Raw genomic sequence first — 27497 nt, forward strand, 5'->3', positions numbered from 1 at the left:
GTCTTGATTTTTTTTTATTACAATTTTTACAATTATATTTATGCCAAAGTTTTTAAATAATATTCGGCCCGTAAAGTAAGGGTTAGTGTTTTGGTTATCGAGTATTTTCCAAATCACAATTACTGTCACCTCGAAAGAAGTTTTTTGTCTCTGGAAGAGGCATGGGCTAGTATTTTAGTCATAAGTCAGTTATAAATCCATGCATAGATGTTTAATCCATCATGGTTTTCTGGAGTATGACTGGGCTGGCTTGGTGTAGTAAAGAGATTATTCTTTTGTGCTGGTTACTAACAACACAAGACTCTACTAAATGACATAAACAGCGCGGACTTACGCATTACACCTATACACCCTTATGCACATATAGCCTGTTTACATTGTTTGCATCGCTAGTCAAAAATATAAAAATATATTTTACAATTTTTAAACAAATTTTTTAAACTAATCTAAATGTTAAATCTGGGGTAAATCTCATTAAGAGAATTCTCATGAGGACTTGTTAAGAGCAATCCTGGAAACTTATTTTATTTGTATAAAATTATCTTTGCATAATGTTTTTAAAGATGTAAATCTATTATCTTCAAGTCTGAGTAGAGAGTAAAGTCCTTAAGAACTGAGTTTTAATCCAAATAATCAATAAAACTACAAAGACATTTTTTTATAGTTTTATTAAGCTTTAGAGTCTTTTCTTTGAGTTTCAAGTTTATCCTTTTGAAAATTTTAATCTCTCGATATTGTTTTCACAATATTAAAAAGTTCAAATATTATAACCCTTTATATAATATTAGCAGTACAATTGAATCCCCCTAAAGTGTGCAAAAATTGTTTCTGTTTAATGGAGTTTATTCAAAATAATTGGACAGAATTTCAAGCAAAAATGTTTTTAGATAGTCTTAGTTTTTAGTTTTCTTCTCAATCTACTCTGTGGTTGTCCTTGTTAAAGAAAGAAATTAAAGGCAGGACACAGGATTGCTTCATTTTACAGGGTTTTCTTATCTACCATATTAATTGCTTCACGTTGTCATGCATTAAGATTATGCTCTCTTGTTTCAACTTTTTATTCTTGTCTTAACCCTGTCATCATTAGAAATCTTTTTGACCTAATCTCTTGCAGTTTTTTGATTTAAAATCATTTAATGTTGATATATCTGACCAGTTGTTTTCAATTGATTTTGAATTAATTATTGACTAGGACTCTAGAACGTGTTTTTCTTTTTCAAAGTTGGTATATTTTGCAGTAAAAATATTCACTTAAAAATCTTTTAATAGAACTAGAATTTTGAAAATCTTTTAGAAAATAGAATTTTGAAATTATTTTTATTAGACTTATATCAGTTTCCTTTTCTCATTCATTTTTTTGAAACAATTTTAGGTATCTGGTTATTTATTTTTCTTGTATCAAATAATTAGCTGCAAATATATCCACACCTGAAGACAGTTTATATTGCAGATATTGCAGTTTATCCTTCCAGATTTAGATGACTCTCCAAGTTCTCTCTAAGTCCTTAAATGCAAGATTTTTGCTCAAATGTTCCAGAATATTTACCATTATTTATTTTTAATATTTATTTTTGTTCATTTTTTAAATTCAAGATTAATAGTAATAGTAAGCACTATAATTCTTTATTTTCAAATCACTTAACCTTTAATTTTTTTTAATTTTAATTTTTTATCAAATAATCTTTTGTTTCATAGAACTTTTCTTTGTTTTCTTGTTCATCATGGTTTCAGAGTTATAGGGTTAAGAGAGGGTTGTAACCACAACTAAAGTAGTCTCCTTGACTGTAGTGGCCTTCTCAGCCTTGAGGAGGTGAATGAAAATAAAAAAAAATTCTGAAATTGAAAGGATAAATATAAGATAAGTTTTGGGATTACACTACAAATTGTTAGATAAGGTAGATATAAGTTTATGTCTAAGATAAAGTAGATAAGATATAAGTTCATGTTTTGTGCGTGTTCTAAAAGCATAAATCCTGGGACTATTATAAAAAATAACACAATACTTTAGTATTAGTATTAGTATTAGTAATTGCTGTAACTGGTGTGAGCCAGTGAGTGTGGTATTAACACAGTATGACAGCCGATTTGCTTGATTGCTGCTCATTCAGCAATCAAGACCTGCTTTAAAACTATTCCACAAATTAGCTGATCTATTAAATAAAAAGTTTTCACGACAGGCTTGCTTAGTGATTTCTTTTACATATTTAAAGCTATGACCTCTCATTTGAGTTTGTTGAATACTAATTTTTTTGATTGTTTCCAAATCGTTAAAACCATTGAAGGATTTAAAAAGTTGAACTATATCTCCTTGTTGCCTCCTTTTTGTCAAGGTAGTCAAGTCGAGAGCTTTTAGACAATACTCAAAGTTGATTTTTTTAAGTGAAGGTATTAATCGAGTTGCACAATGTCAGACTCTTTCTAATAACTCAATTTCTCCCTTTCGAATAGGTGACCAAACTTGTACTGCAAACTCTAACAGTGGTTGCACAAAAGAAACATAAAGTATTCTCAACAGTCTAATATCTAAGCAAACAAAGCATTTTCTAATCCGACCCAACATTTGGTTGGCTTTGCCTACGCATTTTATAACAGGATTTTTCCATTTCAGATTGCTTGAGAAGATTACTCCAAGATCACTTTCAGATTCTGTTATGTTTAACTTTTGTTAATTGATATAAAGGGGTGATTCTTTGTTATTCTGGCCAAAGTGCATGACCATACATTTTGAAATATTAAATTTCAGAAGTCAGTCTTGAGTCTACTTAAAAGCTAAATCAAGATTTGATTGCAAAGATTTTGAAGAGTTAATGCACTGGAAAGCATTTCATTCAAAATTTTGGTGTCATCTGCATACAGCTTGGTTAGATTTTTTAGAGTTTCAGGCAATTCTTTTATAAATAGTACAAACAAGAGTGGTTCAATTACTGACCCTTGTGGCACACCACTGGTAATTTCTGCCCAAGAGGATACGTTTTCGCCTATCACAACTCTTTGTTTTCTTTCTTTTAAAAATGCTTCAATCCATTGTATTGTCAGACCAGATATTCCATAAGCTGTAAGTTTAAGCAACAATCTTTTATGTGGCACTGTGTCAAATGCCCTGGCAAAATCCAAAAAGATAAAATCAATAGGTTTACCATTCTCTAAGGTGGTTGAAAAAAAATTAAGTGTTTCAAGTAGATTCGTTAAGCATGATTTATTTTTAACAAAATCGTGCTGTTGCTTGACTATTAGTTTGAACTCATATAGAAAAGTTTCAAGTTTACATCTGGTTATACGTTCTGTTATTTTACATGCACTTGAGGTGAGTGATACTGGTCGGTAGTTTCCTGCTAAGGTTTTTTTGCCTTATTTGTATAGAGGAGTGATATTTGCTGATCTAAATTGCACTGGCAGTTTGCTGGTTTTAAACGATTCTTTAAAAATATATGTAAGTGGAATAGCAAAGGCTGATGCACATTTCTTTAAAATAGCTGAATGTAAATTATCAACATCACTTGATTTGTTATCTTTTAAGTTTTTTAATCTTAGATAGACATTTTCATATGTAAAATCTTCATTTGTTATAATGAATGTTTCAGTAGTTCTTAAATCAAAAGAAGGCAGTGGACCATCATCTCCTTTCACAAATGCAGCTTGAAAATTTTTGTTTAAGATATCAGCAATACCTTTCGAACTTGTTTTGATTATTGATGGGAAATATACTAAGAAAAGAAATAAAATTAATATTATATAAAAATAAAAAATAGTACTAAAATATATGTAAAAATAATAATAAACAAAACAGTTCAAAAAACTAGCAGAAAGTTAAGCTAAAGTACTTTTTTTTTAGAATGCAGTTACGAGTTTATGAAGCACAAAATTCTACACCTATTGAAAGTACGTTTTCAAGTCCAATAACAATACGTAAGTTTTTTATTCTCATCAATATAATGATTGTCTTATTGTTATTTGGTTACTTTTTTTTTGTCATAGAAACAAAAGGTTATGGGATAAGTGGAAGTAATCCTATGAGTAACAAACCTTACAAAATAAATCAGAAATGGAGGCTTTAAGTCTTTAAGACTTAAAGCCTCCACTGAAAAATGTTGCTGACTTTGTCTAAAACATGTTGCTGGTTTTCGTAAAACTGTGACATGCTTTTTTGCAGTGTTAATAAGTTTTCTTGGCAATAATCAGTATTATTTAACTTTCTAGGTTTTATTTGTTAAAATTAATGTAATTATTTTACTCTGTAGCTATTTTTTAAAAGTTTAAGCATGAATATATAGTTACAACAAAAGAATACTTTGTATTTTACATTTAAAGAATGATGCACACTTTGCAGCTTTTGCTTTAATGTTGAAGCTTTTTTATCTGTCAGCTTTCTTTTTTTTTGAAGTAAAGGATTTTGTAACTTAGAACTTAAGCTATTGTTAGTGTCTTTATTCTTTTTACTTGCTAGTCCTTTTTTTATTCATGTTGGGGATACAGTTGTTTATACTCAACGAATAACAAATAAATAAACCCAGTAGTTAATTGTTAAACTTGAATAATATAAAAATGTTTACGTTAATTTTTAATGCCTGTTAAGTGTCTTATATGTGTGACATATGAAACATATGAAATATGAAATATGAAAGATTACTTTAAGGTGCTTATTAATTTTTAATTAAGCATGTAATATTTTTACATGTTTAACAACAAAGACTTTATAAAAACATTTACGCAAATATTAGAAATTTATACCAAGTTTCTCATTGTTTTTGAGAAGTGTTAGTTTTGGAAAGTTAAAAGATTGAAAAAGTGCTAAAGGTTTTTTAGAAAAGAGTTAAAAGTGACTCAATGTTTCACAATGAACTGGAATGTTATTTAAATCAGTAATAATAATGTTTCTTGAATATTTTTTATTTTAAAGTAAAAGTAGTTGTATTTGATTTGATATTTTTAAAGTTATAAGTACTAATGTAAATTCTTAACTGCAGTACCAAAGTGTGATATTTTTAGTTTAGTTATGGGGAAAAAAAGGACTTGTTACTCAAAAAATTTGTGAAATTAGGGCACTTTTAATAAATACTCATTTTTCTCAATGAGAAATTGCCAGAAAATGTGGTATTTCGTGGGTTTCTGTACAAAATATACACAAAAAAATGGCTTATATGGAGAACTTGATGCCAAAGAAGGTCGGTAAATGCAGAAAGAAAAAAAACCTAACACCGCACAGTTAAAGAATACTAATCAAGATTGTTTAAGTAAATAGACAGGTTACCAACAATGATATAACTAACAAACTGGACCAATCTGGAGTCAAAAATCTTTTAAAATTTCAAAGAGAACGGTTCAATGCGCCTACACAATCTTGGTTACATTTCACGACGTCCAGTTAAGAAGCCTAAACTGACACCAAAAATGATGCAAAAAAGGCTGAAGTGGGTAAAAAAATATAAGAATTTAACAGATGATTGGAAATTGGTAAAATTAATTTAAATGATTTTAAAATATCCACTTTCTTTCATCAAACTTCAAAGATTCAATTAACAATCCTTGTATAATATTTTAAGGTATGCTTTAGCTGCGAGAGTGCTTTCCAAGTGTTAACAAAGAAAGCTCAATATGTAAAAAGAAAAAAAATGGGAAAAATACCTATTGGACTGTATCATTAAAACTGTTAAACACCACACCTCTGTGATGATCTGGTCAGAGATACGTGGAAGGGGAATGGAAAGGCTCTATATTGTTGAGGGAATAATGAATCAGTTACAATATAAAAAAGTCCTGCAACAAAGATTGTTGCCATAATTGGCAGAATGGTTTGGTCCAAGTAAAAAAAACCTTCATGCAGGACGGGGCACCATGTCACACGGCTAAATCGGTATGAAAATATCTATCAGAACAAAATATTTCATTACTTAATTTGCCAGGAAACTCTCCTGACCTAAATCCTATTGAAAAGGTTTGGGCACTCCTAAAAAAATAAATATCTAAAGAAAATATTACAAATAAAGTGTATTTCATAGAAAGAATTATTCACTATAGGAACCATAATAAATGAGTGAAGGAAATGGCTAAAGAATGAATAACCAAATATTGTTCTTGAATATATTTGTAATGATATTTAAATAATAAAATTTAGTAACAATTTCTTAAATGTTTTTTATTTGTCAAAAAAATATACATTTCTTAAACAAAAATTACTTTTGAGTACACAAATCACAAAAAAATATTAAAATAATAGACTTTGAAACTTGAAAATGTAAAAAATTGTTGGTGGCCATAATAAATTGTCACATGGCTGTATATATTAGGGTTATGATTTTTTTTCAACCCCATACTCCTGTGCTGTAGTTTGATGAACTTTTACCTAAAAAGCACGAAATGAACTATTATTTGCATATCTTTTGAAAAAAGTTCACCCTGCCATTGAAAAATTGATTTTTAACTCTACAAACCGGTTTTTATTGTCGTCATTGTTGAAATTTATTTAAATTCAGTTAAATATTTTAATAAGTATATATTTTTCAGTCAATCTATGTGCATCTTAAAAATTTTCTCAAAGATTTTTTATTTAGAAAATTTAGTCATAACCCTAGTATATATACTATAAAACTTTTTATCTGGTTTTTACTTTTAAATTTCATTTAATTATAAATCTATTTTATGACCTTAACTTAATTCTAAATTATAACATCTTGGTGATTTTTTAATTGATAACTTTTTAATGTTATTTTTTTTTTCAATTTAGCAACCAGGGAAATGCAATATTCCTTCCTAACAGATGGCTCACAAAGTGATATGGTGGCCTTGTCTTCTGCATTTGGTGCAATATGTTTCTTGTCGTTTTTAGTTATTTTGATTTATGTTTGTTGGAAGCAAAGACATGAGTAAGACAAAAAAATATTTTTTATTCAATTATTTAAGTTAGTTCTGAGTTTTTTCTAATGTAGGGGCAACTCCCATGATACCATAGATGCCACAATGCAACTCCCAAGATACCATAGATACCACAATGGAGTTTTTAAGACTTTTGAACAAAGCTTATTCTTTCAATTGTTTTTAATTTTTAATTTTTACTTTGCAGAATTGTGTACAATGAACATTTAAAAGTCACCAACAAAACTGAATCTATGTATGATCACAGTGATAAAGCTTTTTCTAATCCATCTTCTTCTAATCCAGATACTTTTTATGCTCATGGTGAAAGAGATAGGTATACATATAAATATATATATATATATATATATATATATATATATATATATATATATATTATTTTTTTTAATTTTAACTTAACCTTCACATTTTCTATTTCTATTTTTTATTTCAATCTTTTTTTGTTTCTAATTTTTATTTTATTATTCTTTATTTAACTTTTAAAGTTTTTAAAGTTTTAGTTTTTTGGTCTTTTTTTGTTTTGTTTTGTTTAATGTATTTTTTTTTTCTCAGTATTGAACGTTCTAAAGCCTACACAAAAAATGGTAAATTTTTGAAATTATTTTCTGTCTATTTGTTAAATGTTTTTTGTATATATATAATTTTTGCATTTATAAATTCATGCCCATTAAGTTCGAATTCAAGTTGATTAGGAGTTGTAGTAAAAATCGAAAAATTTAAAATCAAGAGAGTTACCAGAAGACCTTTGGATGAAATCTTTCAAATATTGCACTGATAAATCAAATTACTTTCTGCTTTCTGATAAAACGTTTGAGCTTAAAGTATTGAGTTCTTACCAGACAATTAAAAGGTTTTAATTGTCTTGTAAGAAATTGTAATGTAATCAGGATTATTTATTAAGAAATATTAAATGTTTAGTTTTAAAAAACTAAGAAACATTTTGTTCAATTAAAGTTCTTTTGTCACACGATATAAGTGTGGTTAAATATGGCTTACCATATTTAGAAATAACGTTAAGAACTTTAAACAATGACAGCTTTTTTGACAGTGGTTGTTGTTGTTGACAACGGGTGTGTTTATCCTTGTACAACATTCATTTTGCAATTTTCAGTTTTCAATTTAGCAATTAAATAAATTGAAAATCTTCAAATCAATTTTTTCGAGAAAAAATAAAAAATTAAATGCATCCGTTGGAAATAAAAGATTTAAAAACAGTCTGTGTATATTACGTCACTTATATTACGTGGTACTTACAGTTAAAGTGAGTTTTTAATTCGAAAAATTTGGTTATGGAGTTAGAAATACATGCACAGTGGCTGATTGATGATAATCAATCGATTGATGGGAAATCTTTTTGAATCAATTGTTACGAATATAAATATTGTAAAATTGTGTATCCATAACAATTCATTGACCCAAAAAGATTTTTAGAAATTCTTGTCATATTATTGTATGACTAATTTTTATCTTTATTTCACGAAATTCATGTCTGGTTTTTCTAAGTTTTATTTATATAGACGCGCGCACACACCCACACACAAACACTCGCAAAAGAAAGATTTATGGGAATTATGAAACAAACACTGATTGCCAGAATTATTGCAAACTAAGTTTTATTTTTTGTAAAAGCTGGGAAGAAGCATGACGGCGCCGTGGGTACCTTATTCAAGAATTTGATAATTTTGTTGCTTGTTTGATTGATTGTATCGGTCTTGCTCTTAGCTCCTCTTTCTTCAAGCAGCAATTTATTCATATTTTCTAAATTAACTCGTGATTATATATCAGTTGTATGAAGTAGTATACTGTGAGGTAGTTTTTTTTTCTACGTAAATGTATGAAGGTTTCGGTTTTCTATATAATTTTTATTACTTACTTCTCTTGTTTTTTCTCGGTCCTGTTTCGCTTATCAGTTTTTAATTATTATAATTTATTTTTTATTTACATTTTTTTAAACAAATATGTTTTTTAAAGCTTACTAAATATGAATGAGCTGAGGATTAATGCTACTTGCTTTATATTTGTCTTTTTATTTTTTTCAACATGTGCAAAATCAAATTGCAACTTTTTTTGCGCGATAAAATTCAACATGAAATGCCTGATTTAACTTTAAAGTACTTATTAGTAATAACTTTCCTTGAACACGATTCGTGTTCTTTGGTTATTATTTTATATTTACAAGGCACTATCAGTGACATTTCAAGTGCAGGCAATCTTTAAAAAACTCCCCTCATCATCTCCTTTAGTTTATAGTTATTATAGTTATTAATATTAAAATTACGATTATTATTTCTTTAAAAATTTATTTTAGAAAGTGAAACCACAAAACCGCCACGTATTACCTTATCTAACGATGGGGCTTTCGACAAATACTCAATCGACGAAACTGAACCTTCGGAAAATTTATATGCTTTAGCTGAAGCTATGTCAAAAAAGCACGAACAAGAAAAATTACAAAAAGTGCAAGAAAAAGAACGCAGTAAAAATATTGAAAATAAGTATAAAAAATCTACTGTTTTTGATGTCGTAACTCAATTAGAATTAAAGAATGGAAAAAAAGTGTTGAATGAAAATATGCCCCATTCATATGAACAAGAAGTTACCGATAACGATAGTTCTTCCGTTGAATACGAATCTATATCAAGTTATGGTCAACACGTGTCTAAGCCAAAAAATAAGTTTTATGAAGATGACGGTTCGATCGCTTTTTAAAATGCCGTAGTCTAAAGAAGGCTAAAATACGACGAAAATAATATAAAAAACGAATAAATACGAAAATTATATTTTAAAATGCAGTAGTGTAAAGAAGGCTGAAATGCGACGAAAATAATAAGAAATACGATTAAAGACGAGAATATTATTTGAAAAAGCATACAAATGTAGTGTTTTTGTCATTTAAAGTATTTAATTGACAACAACAATTTCTCAAAATATATTTTTTAATTATTCTTCTAAGTTTTCACGTTGTTTTTAGGATGCTATAGTCTAAAGCTCATCAATGTATCCGTATTATAAAAATAATTTGCATATCATTATAATATTTTATTTTAAATTAAAAGAAAAAGTTTCACAAGAATTTTTAAATTCGGCTTTTAAATTTTTGATAATGGTTCATACATTTTTCCAGAAATATGTATTTACCATTAGTGAGCCGTAAAAATGCATGTGAAAAAAAATAAAGAAAGTAAATTAGTTAAACAAACTAAATAACTAAAACGATCATTTATTGAATCATTGAAAAATATATAATAATACATATAAAGCATATTAGTAATATTATTATTAAAATAATAACTCTATATAATAATACAGTATATAGTATATAATAGTCTTAATTTGATCAAACAACATTAGTACATAAAACTTTGATAAATACAAAACTTTTGACGTTTGAAATTTTTAACTGGTTAGTTAACTAAAGTATTATTTTTTCACTTTTTGGATTTATTTCTTTGTTTTATTTGACTCTAAAATAATGTTAGGCATTTGGTACCCAAATACTCGAGACCAAGATAGGAATCACTTTGTCAAGGGATCTGTATCCTCAGGCAAAAATTATTGTACCGTGATCCGTACCGCTCAAGTACTTTGTATTTAAAACCAAATCAATTAAAAGGCAAATAAAAAACGAGCCTATTTTTTCTTTGAAATATTTTATAAGGATGCGGATATATTGTTCCAAAACAGGTTATACAAAACGATTTTTGAAATAAATTAAAATAAATAGAGATTGGTGACAAACTATTATGTTATATTGTATTATATCATTATATTACAAATATTATATTGGTGACAAACTATTTTAAACAAAAGAAAAATTAAGATTAAATAAATAAAATCATTTCAACCCAAAATCAAGTAAAATCATTTCAATCATAATGACATGACTTTGATTAAATTATTTCATAGTCAACAGTTTTAAATGTCTTTTACAGTTCCAAAAATGATCCCCCAGCTAATTTTTTTAATTTAAAGTTTCTCGTATATATTCTCGTATTCAGTAACATCAAACAAATTTTAATAAAGCCACACACAGATATTTGTGTGTTTTTTAAAGAGTTATATATTGTTATAAATTTGATAAAGGTAAATGTTTTATAGTGTTTAAGTCATAAAGTACATGCTTCAAGAAAATCTACTTTGATCAAACATATAACTCTTCAAAATAAGCGTTTGAGATGACCAATCAAAATATGTTTCCTCTAAACATTTTTGTTGTAACTTTCAAAATTCATGTATATTATATATAACTTCTTAACCTTTTTTAGTTAAGTCTAATTAAGTAACTTTTTTAAATTTGGAATACTATTTTAAAATTTGAATAATCACAAGTTTAGAGTTATTCACCCTGGTACAACCCATCAATTGATTACAAAAAAGACAGTCTCACGCACGCACACACACACACACACACACACACACGCACGCACGCATACAGACACATAATGAATATAATATTGGGTGTCAAATGAAAATAAATGACTTTATTTAAAATATTTTTTTAAATTTTTTTACAGCAGCACTGGCAATGTGATTGCCGGGTCTCCCGTTTAAGTATTCGCGTCATATGCGGTTATATACACTTTTATTAATATTACAATAACTGGTTAAGTTTTAAACATTATGTTTTTTAAAAGCTTAAAACATCAGTTTTGGCAAATAAAAAAAATCTTTACGATCATAAACTTATATTCCGTTAATTATCTTTCAGTCCTTTGTTCTTTCCTCAACCCCTTCTATTTTACTTAGAATGTGCAATTTTTGCTAATACTTTACTCTGTTGTTTAAGGGTTTAATACTCTTCTCATTCATTACATATATTTTTTTTAGATTTAAGAAAATAAAAAATTAATTATTTCATTGAAAATTATTCTTTAAAAATTTTACTTTATAGGACTATCTGTAAACTTGTACAGACCATGCATTTTTGTTGAAGCTAAATTACCGTTTAAAAGTAGCAATATATTTGATAAATATTGTATTGCTTTTGACATGTTTTTTCTAACCATTTTTAGCTTTTTATTTATTGTATGTCTTTTGAAGTTTCGGCTTTTGAATGGTGATCATAGTAAAGAAGTTGTTTAATTTTGTACTTTTTTGTGAAAGTAGTATATACCTTGTCGACAGGTGCTCGAAGTGTCATAAAAAAATTCTTTACAAACTTATAATTAAAAAAAAAAGTAAGTGTATGTGTCTATATAATTTAATATATATCAACTTTAAAATTAAAAAGGCTAGGTGATTACACCTTGTTTTCTGCCAGCTCCGGTTAACATGTTTCATCTGTCGTAAATGTTTCATCTGTCGTTATGTTGTAAAAACATTAAAAATATTATTTTAGATAAAGTGAAAAAAAAATTAAGTACTCGTATTTTATTTTTTTCTAAATAATACTTTTTCAGTTGTTGGTTGATTACGAAGTGGCTAGTTGCTTACGTTCACTTACAGTGAAGGTTCACACTTACTATTGTGTGATTATTATAGAAATGTAGCTATTTCTCATTTCATCTGACAGTTTTTAAAGTTATTTTATTTTTATAACTAAAAGAGTAGAGAATAGTCACTGAATTTATAATTGCAACTTGGTTTACAGCCCATTTTAACTTTTTTGCAGAATGCAGTTTTGCTTTGATATTAATGTATCCCTCCCCTTTTCTTTCCTTCTATATTTTTTCATATTTCTAAGGATTCTTTTTTGTTTTTACTTAATGTTCCTTAACTAATTTGTTAAAATCGAAGATTCGGACTCATTTACATTGTCGTCAATTTTCTATTTTCTATGTAGATGTCTTATTACTTTGTTCCATATATGGAACAAATAGAAATAGGATACCTACAGAGAGGATTGAATTTATAAGCTAAATGTTGTAAATTTTCTCTGTCGATCTCATGGCTTAAGTTTCATTTGTATCATAGTTTTCAATTGCTATATTACTGTTTTGATCAGAATAACTTTGGTTCTTATTTTCAATATTGCAAACATGCATAACATGAAATAAGCAAAAATGATGTTAGAGTGTTAGATGTTCGAAAATTAAGTTCATCTTGCAAAAGAGTCGTAATATAATGAATTTTTTTCTTCTTTATTATCTTAATCTTTATTTGCTTATTAGACAAATTTATATTTCTGTTTCAACTAACTTTATTCAGATCTAATATACATGAGCTTCTATTAGTAGTTCGATCACTACAAGCTAGGTTACATTTATGTATAAACTACAAAAATGCTAGTTGTTAATAACTCTAATGAATTAGCAGCCGTGGCAAAGTTATATTTTAGGTTCGATGCCGTCTTTGGCCAGATAAGCGACATTAGTAAATAAGGAGGCGTGAACTTTCTTGTTAAACTGGTCGGGATGCAAATAATGATCAAAAAAAAGTTTTATAAATTTTTTTCAGCTAGAATTTTACCCTTTGATATGTCTATTTTCATGCAACTAACATCGTAAACAATAAAAAATATTTCTTGGTCCATATTTACACCTTAAAACACTCTTAGCCCATAGCAACGTCCCTAATTACCACGAGCACAGAAGTTTATTCTTTATTTAACTCCCATAGTATATGCCTTATTTTACTCTGAAAATTTACTAAGGTGTATCTGCTATTTCTTTAGCGGTCTTAACATTATATTTTGCAGTAAACATAACTCAGACAGATAAATAAGCTGATAAGTTGTAACAGCACTGTTGAAAATTTTATACTTTGTATTATTTACCAAAAACTGTATTATACTAAAAATTTACCAAAAACTGTATTTGTTGGCAGGGAAACCATAGAAATGGGTGTAAATTCAGCTATTATTCATTTTAATGATGGGTGGAAGGGAATACTAAAGATTTTAAATAATTTGGTTTGAAAGGGCAAACTTCAAAGGCTGTGGCAACAAAGTTAGATAATTCACCCATTAAGCAAATTGATAAAATGTTCACGAAAGCAGAGAAAAAGCGTAGATAAGGATTGCGAGCTAGGAAAACGATTTTTTGATAAAACGAGCGAAAAAGAATCAGTAGATTCGTTTCAAACAGAAAAAACTTATTTTTTAAACACTTTATTTTTATTTTGCATTTTTCTATGTTTTTAATTTTTTGCATACTTGCCATAACTCAAAACATGAAAACTCGAGATAGAACTGAGCATTTAACTTGAAATTTTGAATTTGTGCTTTATATGATCTAATACTCCGGATGAAACTTGGATTTTACATGAAACTCTTAATATCTTATAAAAAACTAAGTTTAGGTGCAAATTTGTATCAACATTTGTTGAAAAAAAGTAGTATTTTCACAAAAACTTTAATTACTCTTAGGGTAAAATGATTTATGCAAATCCTAAGGGTCATCTGGAGTATTATATAACAATATACATACGTGAAAAAAGATTTCAATTTTTCTTTTTTTTTATCAATATACCATGTTTCAAAAACATCATTTGTAAGGGTCAAAATTAACAGATTTTCCGCTATTATGGATTTTCTGCTTAAAAACAAAAAATAATTTTTATGCAAACTATTTCTCTTTAACAGTTTTAATAAACTAAAAAATGTTGCATTGACGAATTTTAGAAAGTATTCTATTTTCATCCCTACCACCATAAATGCTCCTCTGAAGTGCTTTTTGATAAGACCGCTAGGTCATACTTGGAACACCTTAAAAGCTATATTTTATTCAAGACCCTTTGTGCATGCTCAAAGTACTTTTCCGCGTAAAAAACTTCCATAAATTACGGTCGTCATAAATAGGGGTTTGTCCATAAATTACTTCTCGCTTAAGGGTGGGGAGGAGGTGCTACTAAAGAGCTACGATGTTGTGACAAGGGAAGAGGAGGGTGTAAAAAATGGTAAAAAATGTGTGGCATAATTTGTTGACGACAAACACTTCTGGTTGGATGAAGGAGGATAGGGCTAGCAAAATCGGTAAACCGGTTTACCGGTAAATTGGTTAAAAATTATATTTAAATTTACCGGTAATTTTCAAATAATTTACCGGTAATTCGGTAAAATTTTATGGAAATTCTGAATAAATTATAAGTAGTATTTTTTTCTAACTAAAAAGAAAAATTCTACAAAAAAGCTAACTTTTTTACATAGTATAAAAAAACAGTTGAAATCGCAAAAAATTAAGAACTTTATAATGGAAAATAATTTTATTTTCTTACAATATTACAATATGCATTTCTTAAAAAAAAATACAGCCTACTTGATTGATTTTTCTTAAATTTTCGTTTTTTAATAGAGAAAGAAAAATATTTACATACAATTAGGATTTGTTTATGTAGTTTATTTATAATTACATTCAGTTTATTTTGTGCTCGCGTCCCATCTGGTTACAGTTACAGGAGACATTTTATTTAATTTAAATAGTGCATTAGTGAGTTTTTTTTAAATTATTTGGTTTTTTGTACTGGATGATAAAATTATTAAGTATCATAAAAAAAATTGAAAATAAACACAAAGCATAACTTTGAAAATAAAGCGAGTATTCTATATATTTATTGTGTTGAGTAAGTATTTCACAAAAAGTCTTTAAAATTATATTATAGAATATATTTGTATTGTGTTCCAAAGTTTACATATTGAATTTTTTTTTAAAAAATAGCCTTATCTATGATGTCACTGGATCTAGACAAAATCAATTGTGAAATCATTTTCTACGTACGAAAGCTGGCGATTCAGCTATATGCAATGTATGCAAAAAATATAAAATGTTCTCGCGGCAGCACAAGTGGTTTGCACAATTACCTTATCAGAAACCATAAAATTAATCTGCTAAAAAGAGTTCAACATGATGATGCAGAAGCTAGCTGTTCTAATATCAATACCACAACTTCCGTTACGAATGATACAAATTCTAGATAAAAAATTTCGGATTATTTCAACATTATTAAAACAATTGATGACTCATTTCCAGCTGTTTTAGCACGACTGACAGCACGAGATTGTTTATCATTTAAAAAGATTTGTACATCATACGATCTTCAGCAATTATTTAAATCCAAAGGATATGATTGCCCAAAGTCTCCAAAAACAATTAAGAAAATGGTGTTGCAGTACGGTGACAAAATCCGAAAACAAATCGTTACAGAATTATCAGAAAGAATAGCCCGTGGTGAATTATTCAGCTTGACTTTCGATGAATGGACATCTCTCAAAAATTGAAGGTTTATGAATGTGAATGTCCACTCGTATGATAATGTATTTTGGAATCTCGGATTGGTTAGGATTAAAGGATCGATGCCTGCTGAAAAATGTATAACGTATCTTCAAAATACACTTAAAGAATTTAGTATTGCGATAGAAAATATAATTTCCATTACTACGGATGGGGCCGCCGTAATAAAAAAAGTAGGCAGATTACTGGACGTAAATCATCAACTTTGTTTAGCCCACGGCATCCAGTTATCAGTAATTAAGGTGCTGTATAAAAGATCTGTTTTGGATACGTAGAAAATCAAGAAGTGGCTATTACTGAATTTAAACATGGTGAAGATGAAGAGGACGATGTAATGGAAGATATTGGGGTTTTTGACGTTATTGAGGATACATCAACTACTGATTCATCAATTCAACATGAAAGTATAGGTCCAATAATAACAAAAATTCGAAAAATTGTTGTCCTGTTCCGTAGATCACCAACAAAAAATGACATCCTCCAAAAACATGTTAAGGATGAATTTAAAAAAGAACTTACGCTAATCCTTGACACAAAAACACGGTTGAGCAGTATGTTGATAATGTTGGAAAGAATTTATGAGATTAAAAATTGTGTTCGTAAGAGTCTAATCAATATCAAATCCGATATAGATTTATCAGAAAATGATCTCAATGTTGTATCAAATATAATAGTGGCTTTGCAACCTGTTAAAGTAGCTGTGGAAGCTCTCTGTTCAAGGGACACGAATCTATATGTTGCAGATTTGACAATTAGGTTCATGTTGGATGAACTAAGTAACCAAAATAATTTCTTAAGTAATGAATTGAAACAAGATTTAATATTTCGAGTGAGAGAAGAACCGTATATTCTTATATATATTCATATCTTCATGAACCATGTCCATGTACAGCTTTAAATAATGAAAATAATTATGGCGTGTTTAATACAACAAGTAAATTGGTTATGGAAAAAAATATTGTAGAAAGCATTCAACAATTTTTAAAAAACGATTACGAAACTACTGAAGCTGAAGTTGTGCAATTGTATGAAACTGAATCAACTAGTGAATCTACGGTTTTATCAGCAGTGGCGACATCAAGTCAAGCAATGTCAATGAAGGAAAAACTTGATTTAGTAATTTAAAAAAAAATGATAACTATTGCTCACGAAGAGATTAGTGATCCAAAGACAACATCCGGTCTTTTAAATATAGTCAGGAAAGAAATGGCGTATTTCAAGGAACAAAATATTAAAGGAAAATATTTAAACAAACTCCAAAAGTATATTTCAGCAGTTCGCCCAACCAGTGTAGAGTCGCAAAGAGCTTTTTCTGCAGCAGGTTTAATTGGCACAAGGTACAGAACAAGTTCAAACGACGAAACATTAAATGTAATGTGTTTTTTAAGAGCTTACTTCAATAAACAATTTATGCTCCTTGAAAAGAATTGACCATATTAATTATTTTTATTTTAAAAATGAAGTTTTCTTTATGTTTATATTTGTTTATGCTTACGCTAAAATACAAAAATGTTAATGTATAATAAATAAATTAATTATATTTTATTATATAAAAAAAATCTTTTTGATTGTTTAATTTATTTATTTTTAACTAGGATGAACCTGTAAACTGATGCTGTTTTACTAATATATTCATTTGGTTATGCTTTTTGTTGTTTTCAGTGTTTAGATTATTACTATTTAAGCCTTTAGAAAAAAACCGGTAAATTACCGGTAACCCGGTAATAATTTTTTTTTTTTACCGAATTACCGGTTTTTTAAAATATCGGTAAATTTACTAGCACTAAAGGAGGATCAATTTTTGCAACCGATTAAATCTGTATTCATTTCTTTTGAAAGTGCAAATTTGCACTTTCAAAAGAAAATAATTTTTTATAAGATATTAAGAGTTTTATGTAAAATCCAAGGGTCATCCAGAGTATTAGATCATATAAATCACAAATTCAAAATTTCAAATTAAATGCTCAGTTCTATCTCGAGTTTTCATGTTTTGAGTTATAGCAAGTATGCAAAAAATTAAAAACATAGAAAAATGCAAAATAAAAATAAAGTGTTTAAAAAATTAGTTTTTTCTGCTTGATACGAATCTACTGATTCTTTTTCGTTTATTTTATCAAAAAATCGCTTAATGGGTGAATTATCTAACTTTGTTGCCACAGCCTTTGAAGTTTGCCCTTTCAAACCAAATTGTTTTAAAACCTTCAGTATTCCTTTCCACCCATCATTAAAATGAATAATAGCTGAATGTACAAGCAATACTTCAGTGTCAAAAGTGTAGGCAGCAAAGAAAAGTGTAAAAAGCACGACAACTGATCAGCAAAACCTTTGATTGTATTTTGAGAAAAGCTCGTGTCGAAAATGGGTTTGTGAAAAATGATCTTTGTGAAAAAATCAACCCCAAAAAAAAATACACTAGAACTTTATTGCTCAGAAAAAGGTAAAAAAATAATAAATTTTTATAGAATTTTATATATAATAATTTGTAACTTAAAAAGTTTTTTTTTTCAATATGCATGATTATTTTAAAACTCAATTTTTGTTGACTAAATTTTTTCCCCCTACTTGTTTAGTGTTATCAAATTGCTCTTATTTAAGTGATTGTAAATGTGCTTTAAAAGTAAAAAATATTAATGTTGTAAATAATTAAGGTGAGGAAATTACCACAACTTAGATTTTCTTTGGGTGATTTCGCGACCCCGTTTATTCTGTTCCTATTAATGAAAATATTTCTTTTTTTCTTAAATTTTTGAAGTTTAAAAAAGAAGATTAAAATCAAAAAATTTTTTTTCCATTTGCAATGAAAAATTTTTTTATCATTTACTCTCAAACTTTTAGAGGTAAAAACTAAAAAATATAGCGCGACATATATTTTTTTAATTTTTTTTCATATTTTTAAAAAGTGTCTAATTTTTTCAAGTTTTTCTTAACTGTATACGTTGACTGTCCTAATGTGATTAAAGAAAAAGAAAAGAAGAGAATGACGATTCAGCGCAATCTATATTTTTTTATAAATATAATTGAAATTGCGGTTTTAAGTTAAATTTAAATAAAACGAGAAAAAACGACAAATTTTTCCGCAGATTCATTTTCCGCGGATTAGTATAATTCCACAACTACACACTCATTAACTTTACTATTGATTTGTTTAACATCAACATTTCCTTTTCTGGATTTTGAACAAAAAAAGTTACACAACTTTGATAAGCAATGTAGATTTTATATATATTGTATTGGATATTTAACAAGAATAACCAAAAACGAAGTTCTATTACAATAACTCATTTTCACTAAAAAGTGGTTATTGAACAAAGCATTTCTAGAGATGAAACTTCAAATTTTTATGTGTTTACAGTTTGTAGATCTTAAAAAGTGACACGAAAAGCTGTTAGATTAAGAACGCAATAGCCTGGCGCAAAAGCCCAAAAAAAACCTATTAAATAATTTTAGGGCGCGTAAAATATTGGAACCCCTCACACCCATTTTATCCTCTTTTTTGCCTAATCCATTACTCTAACATGTAACATTACTATAAAACAACATAATATGAAATTAATACAATATGAAAAAGTATACAACATAACAGAAAAAATAAATAAAACGTATAGCGATACTTTTTACTTTGTTGGTATACCGAATAAATAGTTGCCGGTAAAAATTCTTAAAGATAAACAAACAACTTTTAAAGAAAGACAAAAGATGGCAGCTTCTGCAGCACAAAAACCTTCCATCGAAAAGTTCTTGGATTTTTATATTGATCCTGTATGTACTTTTGAATTTCAAATTTTTCGATGTAGAAAATTAAATTTATATGTAAATATAGTTATGTTTATATATTTATGACTAGATATAATAAAAGTTTGTCTAAAGACTATTATTATCAAGTTACAAAATAACAACAATGTTATTAAATTAAACAAGAATTCAGGTAAACGCAGGTTAAAAACCTTTAGAAAAATTATTATTCAATATAACATGTTATAAAATATTATTTAGGATGTAATTAACTTTTTAATGTTCCTATTTTTTATTGGTGCTTCCATCATAACATGAGAATATGGTTCAAAATACAAATGAAATTACAAAACTAAATTTAATATTTAAAACAACACCAACAATAACTTATACCTTAATAAAATTTCACAAAGTAATTAGCTTATAAAGGTATAATATTTGCATAATTACCTATTTATCAGTCAATATAGCAAAACTCTTTGCATTTTTACCATTTTATTTGTCAGTCAGTGTTGCAACGCTCCTTGTGTGTTCTATTAGTCAGATATATATAAACAGTAAAAAAATAAATAAAAAAACATTCAAAATGTCTTTATTTTTAGAAAAAAAAAATTTAAAGTTTTGTATGTTTTTAAGAACATACAGAAATTTTTGGTTAATTTTTTTTTTAATTAATTATTTGTGCTTATGCAGTTATATAAAAAAATAATCAAATTTAATCCTCAATTAAATGTATGGGTTTTGACATAAACTGTACTTAATTTTGTCTTTTTATGTCAAAAAGTAGTTATGAGCCATTTTTTATATTATTTGATATTATTTTTATATTATATAAAAATGATACGCTTATTTTATGTGAAAATAATTATATATTAATTTAAAATAAAAACTATAATAACTCAAAAAAATCTTTTATTTAAGTTTTCTTAAATTTATTTAGTGTATATTAGTGAACTATTTTAAAAATGTTTTTATTAAGAAAAAAATCTCTCTCTCTCTCCCTCCCTCTCTCTCTCCCCCTCTCTCACTCTTTCTCTCCCTCTCTCTCTCTCTATATATATATATATATATATATATATATATATATATATATATATATATATATATATATATATATATATATATATATATATATATATATATATATATATATATATATATATATATTTAAAGCAGGCATTCCAGCAAGGCTGCAAGCAACCATTAATTAGAGTTAGAAGTTACTGGAAGAGAAAAGGTGAAGGTTGATGAGCAAGATAACGATTTACAGACGACTTAAAGGATTGCAAATTATATGAATCAGGAAAGCAAGATGAAGGAAGCGAGTTCCTAAGAACTGATGTTCCAGGAAAAAACTAGACAAATAAGTGTTTTTGGAGCACATAGGAACAGTCACAGAAAAAGGATGAGACTTAATTGAATGACAAGTAACACAAGAATGAATTTTAGTAGATGGCACAAGAGACGCTAGCTCTTTAGCCAGTCTCAGACCAAGAGCCACAAGGCAGGGGGTGTTTTAAGTCGGAGTTGGCATCTCCTAGCCTTTGCCTAAAAAGGTTTATCCTACAAGGCAGCAGGACATGAAGCAGATTGTACTGGGTTACATGTTACCAGTAGTAGGGTAACCTGACCTAACCCTATATATATATATATATATATATATATATATATATATATATATATATATATATATATATATATATATATATATATATGTATATATATATATATATATATTTATATATATACATACATATATATATATATATACATATATATATATATATATATATATATATATATATATATATATATATACATACATATATATATATATATATATACATATATATATATATATATATATATATATATATATATATATATATATATATATATTTATATATATATATATATATATATATATATATATATATATATATATATATATATATATATACACTGTGATACAACACCTTCTCAGTCTTTTTTCTTTATTTGGTGCACCATCATCTATACATACAGATCGGGGAACATAGTTTGAAAGTATAAAACTTAAAGTATTTCTAAAAAGAAACGGTGTTATCAGAACTCCATATCATCCACAAGGCAACATTCAATGTGAACGAATGAATGAAACAATACTTAAAGCTGTTAGTCTGGCCCTAAAAACATTAAGTCTGAGAAAAGATGGGAGCTAGCATTGCAAATGGCTCTTTTCTCTATAAGAGGACTTCTGTGTACTGCTACTAACGAAACACCCCACCAGAGGATGATGAACTTTCAGCATTCATTGATAATAGGTGTGGTTCTACCAAACTTTCTAATAGAGCAGGATTCCACAATTTTGTACTGACATCAGATACGATTAAAAGGAGATCTGCTTGTTGTCAGAGTTCATCTATTAGAAATACTGTCGCCCCATTTTGCACGTGTCAAACTTCAAAATGGAAAAATTAATACAGTTTCAATAAAAGATCTCGCTCCACTAAAAGAAGTAAATCAATTAATAGAACTAGTCCAACAACATGGCTCGAACAATGATGAAATTGTCTTTAGTAACAACATTAGTTGTTAACAACATTAGTAACAACAACAGTTCTGGAAATAGAAAACAAGATGGATTAAATGACACAAACGAAGTAGCTTCAAACCATTCGTTTGGGAATCCAATAAAGGATAGCATCTCTTATGACCAATCAACTACACCAATACCTAACCAACCATCTAAACAAAAAGTTATTACTCCTGACAAACAACCTAATATATCCTCAAGAACAGGAAGTACTATTAAAAGGCCAAAGTATCTCGATGACTTCTTTTCTTCATAGAGTAATATCTGAGAGTAAGCCATTACACCTCATACTAAAACTTTCTTAAAACAGAGAAGACTGTTATATTCTTATGAACTATGTATCATGAACTAAATAATTGACGTTGCTCACGTCATTATAATATTATGGTTAAATAAATATAAGTTATTCTTACTATATTTAATTGATTTGCTATAAAATCTGTTTTATAGATCTTGAATTGTGTTTGACTTGATATTTGATAAAAGTCGAAAATATTTAATATAGACTTATTTATTACAGTTTCACAACAAAAAAATACCAACCTCAATTGAAGATTGACCATCTTCCAATTCTTCAAGTGTAAAAAAATTTTGTAACACTGCTCCTATTTATAAAGGCCCATTAAAAAAGTGTAGATTTTGCACCAATATCATTGAAATCTAAACCTCTTTAATGTGAATAAACGAAAAAGAAATATGTGGTTTAATCCTCAATTAAGCAAAAATATTGTAACCAAAGATAGACATCTTTTCTTAAACTTATTCTGTTAAATCCAACAAGTTTTCAACAGAAACATTTTTTAATGATAAAAGTTATTTACAGCTACATGCTGAGTATTAGATCAATTATTAATTCACACAACCAATTTTTTATTAATTCACAAAATTAATTCACACAACAAGTTTTGTGCAATGAACTCACATGTAATAAAACAAACTGCAACTGCAACTCGCCTAATCCCAGTCTTATGATAAAATCTTACATCAGTATTAGTGAAAATGCAATCAAGTTTAGGTTTGCAAACCATCTAAAATCTTTAATGTAACCAGGTACTGAAATGCTATGGAACATTCTAAAGAAATTTGGAAATATGAAGATGCAGGTAACATGCATATAATAAAGTGGAACATAATTAAAAGATGCTAATCTTACAAGCCATCCACAAAAAAGTGTAATCTTTGTATTTATGAAAAGTATTTTATTATGACTTTGGATAGTGAATCACTACTGAACAAAAAAAGTGAATTGGTTTCTGTATGTAGGCATACAAAAAAATGTTTGCTATTCCACTTTGGTTCTGGTAATTAGCAAATATCGGTTCACGTATGATTAACACGCACCCTCAAAATTAGAAAAATTTTGGACGGCATTTTTTTCATCAAAAAAATGGCTACCTCAAACAATTTTAGGTTAGCATTAAAATTGGTTGTTAATCTATGTATATACCTACAGCCACATTAATTTATATATATATATATATATATATATATATATATATATATATATATATATATATATATGTATATATATATATATATATATATATATATATATATATATATATATATATATATATATATATATATATATATATATATATATATATAAATCTGTGTGTGTGTGTGTGTGTGTGTGTGTGTGTGTATATATATATACACACACACACACACCAAAAAAAGCTGGTTCCGGCTATGATACATATATTACATATATATATATATATATATATATATATATATATATATATATATATATATATATATATATATATATATATATATATATATATATATATATATATATGTAATATATGTATCATAGCCGGAACCAGCTTTTTTTGGTCTTTGAGATAGCTAACTTCCAGACATGAAGCAAACTCCAAATATTTATATGTTTATACTTATGTCAAATAAGGATGCTATGCAAAAAATTGCGATGATTGGAGGTTGGGAACAAAAAAGGCCTAAATTTTGTGGCCCCTGCCCCAAACGTGAGAGCAACAAGTTGATGAAATATTTTTTGTACTGTTCTCAACTAGACTTATATTCATCAATAAATTTTAAGTTTCATAGTATTATCTTTCAGCATTCAAAAAAAATGACCATATAAAATTTATAAACCCCTCAAATTGATGGGGTTAAAACTTTATATGGTCAAAATTTTTGAAAGGTAAAATATTTTACTATGAAATTTAAAATTTATCAATGAATATTAGTCTAGTTAAAAACAGTACAAAAAATATTTCATCAACTTGTTGCTCTCATGTTTGGGGCAGGGGGGGGGCACAAAATTTAGGGCTTATTTGTTCCCAGCCTCCAATCATCGCAATTTTTTCATAGCATCCTTATTTGACATAAGTATAAACATATAAATGTTTGGAGTTTGCTCCATGTCTGGAAGTTAGCTCTCAAAGACCAAAAAAAGCTGGTTCCTGCTCTGTGTATATATATTTATGTATAAATTTGTGTAAACATAAAAAAATAAAAATCTAAATTTTATTTCCTATTTTTTTTTTTTTTTTACTTTGAAGTCAATGGCTGTGACTTGGGTGGTTTGCATAGGTTTTCATAGTACCATTTTCTTATTTAAGTATGACAGTATAAAAAAATCAATGCTATTTTTTCCATTTAGATCCCCATCCTGACTTTAACCTGTTTTGCAAAATCGGGGTTGTATATTTTTGTTTTTGATATGCCACAATTAAGTTTACCATATTATCATTTACCATTTGCAAGTTTCTCCTACCCTTACCCACAGTTTAAATGGGGAAGTTATATCATAAATTATTTTTCTCTATTATACTTTGCCTTCAGCACATCTAATCAACCTCACCAATATTTATTCCCAATTATAAGATTAGTTTAATCTCATGGTCAAGACATAATTATTTTTTTGCTAATTTTAATAAAGTATTGATTTTGTATTTAGAATGGTATTGAATATTATCAAGTTAAATGGACACCAACTTGGGAGCGTGCTGATTCATTAAATAGTTTTCAAGATTTGATCAATAAGTTTTGGTCTTTTATAAATAACTCTAGTTCTGCTAATATCTGTAACAATACAACAATTTTAAAGGTCTACTACTTTTTTTTCTTTTTTTTTTCTTCATATGTAATATTAAAAACTTTTTTAAGAGAATTTTTGATAAAAATAAATAGTAGTTAACAAGAAAAATAAATAAATTTATATAAATATACATATAAATATATTAAACATTTACCATGTAAATATATATATATATATATATATATATATATATATATATATATATATATATATATAAATATATTAATCATTTACTAATATATTGAACTTTTAATATTTGTGTAATGAAATTAATAGTTTTTAAAAATTCGTTAATTTTAAATGAAATTGTTTAAGGTTAGACCAAGGCCTGCTTAAAACTTATATTTGTTCAATTTTAATACAAAATTTTTTGCATGGTGGCTTTAAGGTGGGCTTAATGTCCACTCTAAAGCCACTCTAAAGCCACAATAATCAACGCAATAACAACCTTGTTATATGTGTATGATAAGAATAATTTTAATTTTTTTTTTCTGTTTTAATTTAAACTAATTTTAGTTACATACTAATAGTTTAGTATGTAACTAAACAAGTGGTAATTTAACTTTAGTAAAACTACAAGAGTATTGCTAAATGTACTTTTGATATCTCAACATGTCAACCAACCAAAATGGTTTGAATTACTTTATGCAAGAAATTACAAATTGTTCCTTTTAATTTGTAACACAAAGAATTTCCAATTGAAAGTTACAATTGCTTCCATGCAAAATTAGACTAATCCATATTTAAAAATTTTAACATATCTTGAAATTTTTAATGTCACTAACATAGCATACCGACAAATCAACAAAAATCATTGTTCACAGAACATAAAAAATTTCCTTCGAAAAACATTGTTCTAAGTTTTTCTGAAGGAGTGAAATTTGTATTAGTATGTAGTTGCACCAAAATAGGTCATTGTATCATTTTAATAGGTAAATCAAAATAGGTAATTGCATCATAATAATTATACTATATAAACATTGATAAAGATTTTCTATGTAAAATGCAATTTAAATATGTGGTATACAAGTATGTAGATTTATGTTAATTATGTATATAAAAAACATAAATTTTTTGCATAAAAATATACTCTTACTTTACTTACGCTACTCTCTACATATAGATTAGATGCTTATAGTTAAAAATTAAAATGATTTTTATGATGGCCGCTTATTTTTTTTGAAACAGTTTTTATGAAACTTTATTAAATATAATAATAGTAATAAAGAAAATTTATAAAGTTTTATATCACTCTGATTGGTTTCCATTTGGTCATGATAACATTCAAGGAATTTAATTTTACTCGCCATCTTATCCACAATTTAACTTTGTACCACTTTTTTTGTAGCATTAATATATAAATCAAGCAAATGTGCATAAATATATTGCACATTTGCTTCTTTTTCTTAGTATTCCTTACATGATAACCTATTAAGTTTTTCTTAGTATTCCTTTCATGGTAACATGATTAAGTTACATGGTTACATGATTATTTTCATGGTTACATGATTAGACTCAATTAGTTAGTTAGTGTTGAGCAGTTAGTCATTGAGTAAGACTCAATGGCTAACTGCTCAACACAAATGTTCAGAATGGTGAATTAGCATCCTTTGTAACAACAGTGATTGTTTTTTGGAAGAGTGGATCGATGTCTGATCTAGTCAAAAGTTAACTGTTTTTGCTTTTAAAAAAGTGGAAGAAGTTTTTCTGCGCATTTTATCACAATTGATGCCAAGATTTGATTTGTTATTTAGTGCTTTTAAAACCACAACTATGAATAGTCAGTCACACAAGGAACTTAGGAGCAAGTTTTCTAACTCAATTGTACTTAAATTTTTCAAGTGCCTTATAAGATTTATTTTTAATATTATACTATAATAATATAATATTATATAATATAATATTGAAACCTGAAAGCATCAAGTAATCTATTTTAATCTAAGTTTCATTTTCTTCTAAAATGTGCCAATTATTTTTTGTCATTAGTTGTAACAATTTTTTAGTTTAAATTATATTTAAATTTAAATTTTTTTAATTTTTTTATCCAGATAGAGAAATAGTATAAGTTAATAGTAAATAATAA

General features: G+C 27.2%; 2 protein-coding genes across 4 annotated transcripts in view; both read left to right on the plus strand.

The window, feature by feature from the left end:
* The window catches only part of LOC124805807 (uncharacterized), a 93671-nt gene extending 83849 nt beyond the window's left edge, over window positions 1-9822 (plus strand). For all 3 annotated transcript variants that reach the window (XM_065787491.1, XM_065787493.1, XM_065787492.1), the window contains exons 23-27: window positions 3833-3906; window positions 6722-6860; window positions 7058-7186; window positions 7423-7454; window positions 9179-9822. In XM_065787491.1, the coding sequence (XP_065643563.1) occupies window positions 3833-3906; window positions 6722-6860; window positions 7058-7186; window positions 7423-7454; window positions 9179-9579 (775 nt within the window). In that variant the 3' untranslated portion in view covers window positions 9580-9822. The remainder of the gene's footprint in view (window positions 1-3832; window positions 3907-6721; window positions 6861-7057; window positions 7187-7422; window positions 7455-9178) is intronic.
* A 9847-nt stretch (window positions 9823-19669) lies between these two features.
* LOC100203305 (uncharacterized) overlaps window positions 19670-27497 on the plus strand; it is a 19070-nt gene continuing 11242 nt past the window's right edge. Inside the window, exons 1-2 of the mRNA XM_065787494.1 lie at window positions 19670-19796; window positions 25274-25423. Of these exons, the coding sequence (XP_065643566.1) occupies window positions 19734-19796; window positions 25274-25423 (213 nt within the window). The 5' untranslated portion in view covers window positions 19670-19733. The remainder of the gene's footprint in view (window positions 19797-25273; window positions 25424-27497) is intronic.

Source organism: Hydra vulgaris, chromosome 01, assembly GCF_038396675.1.
Source record: "Hydra vulgaris chromosome 01, alternate assembly HydraT2T_AEP".
In the NCBI taxonomy this organism is placed as follows: Eukaryota; Metazoa; Cnidaria; class Hydrozoa; order Anthoathecata; family Hydridae; genus Hydra; species Hydra vulgaris.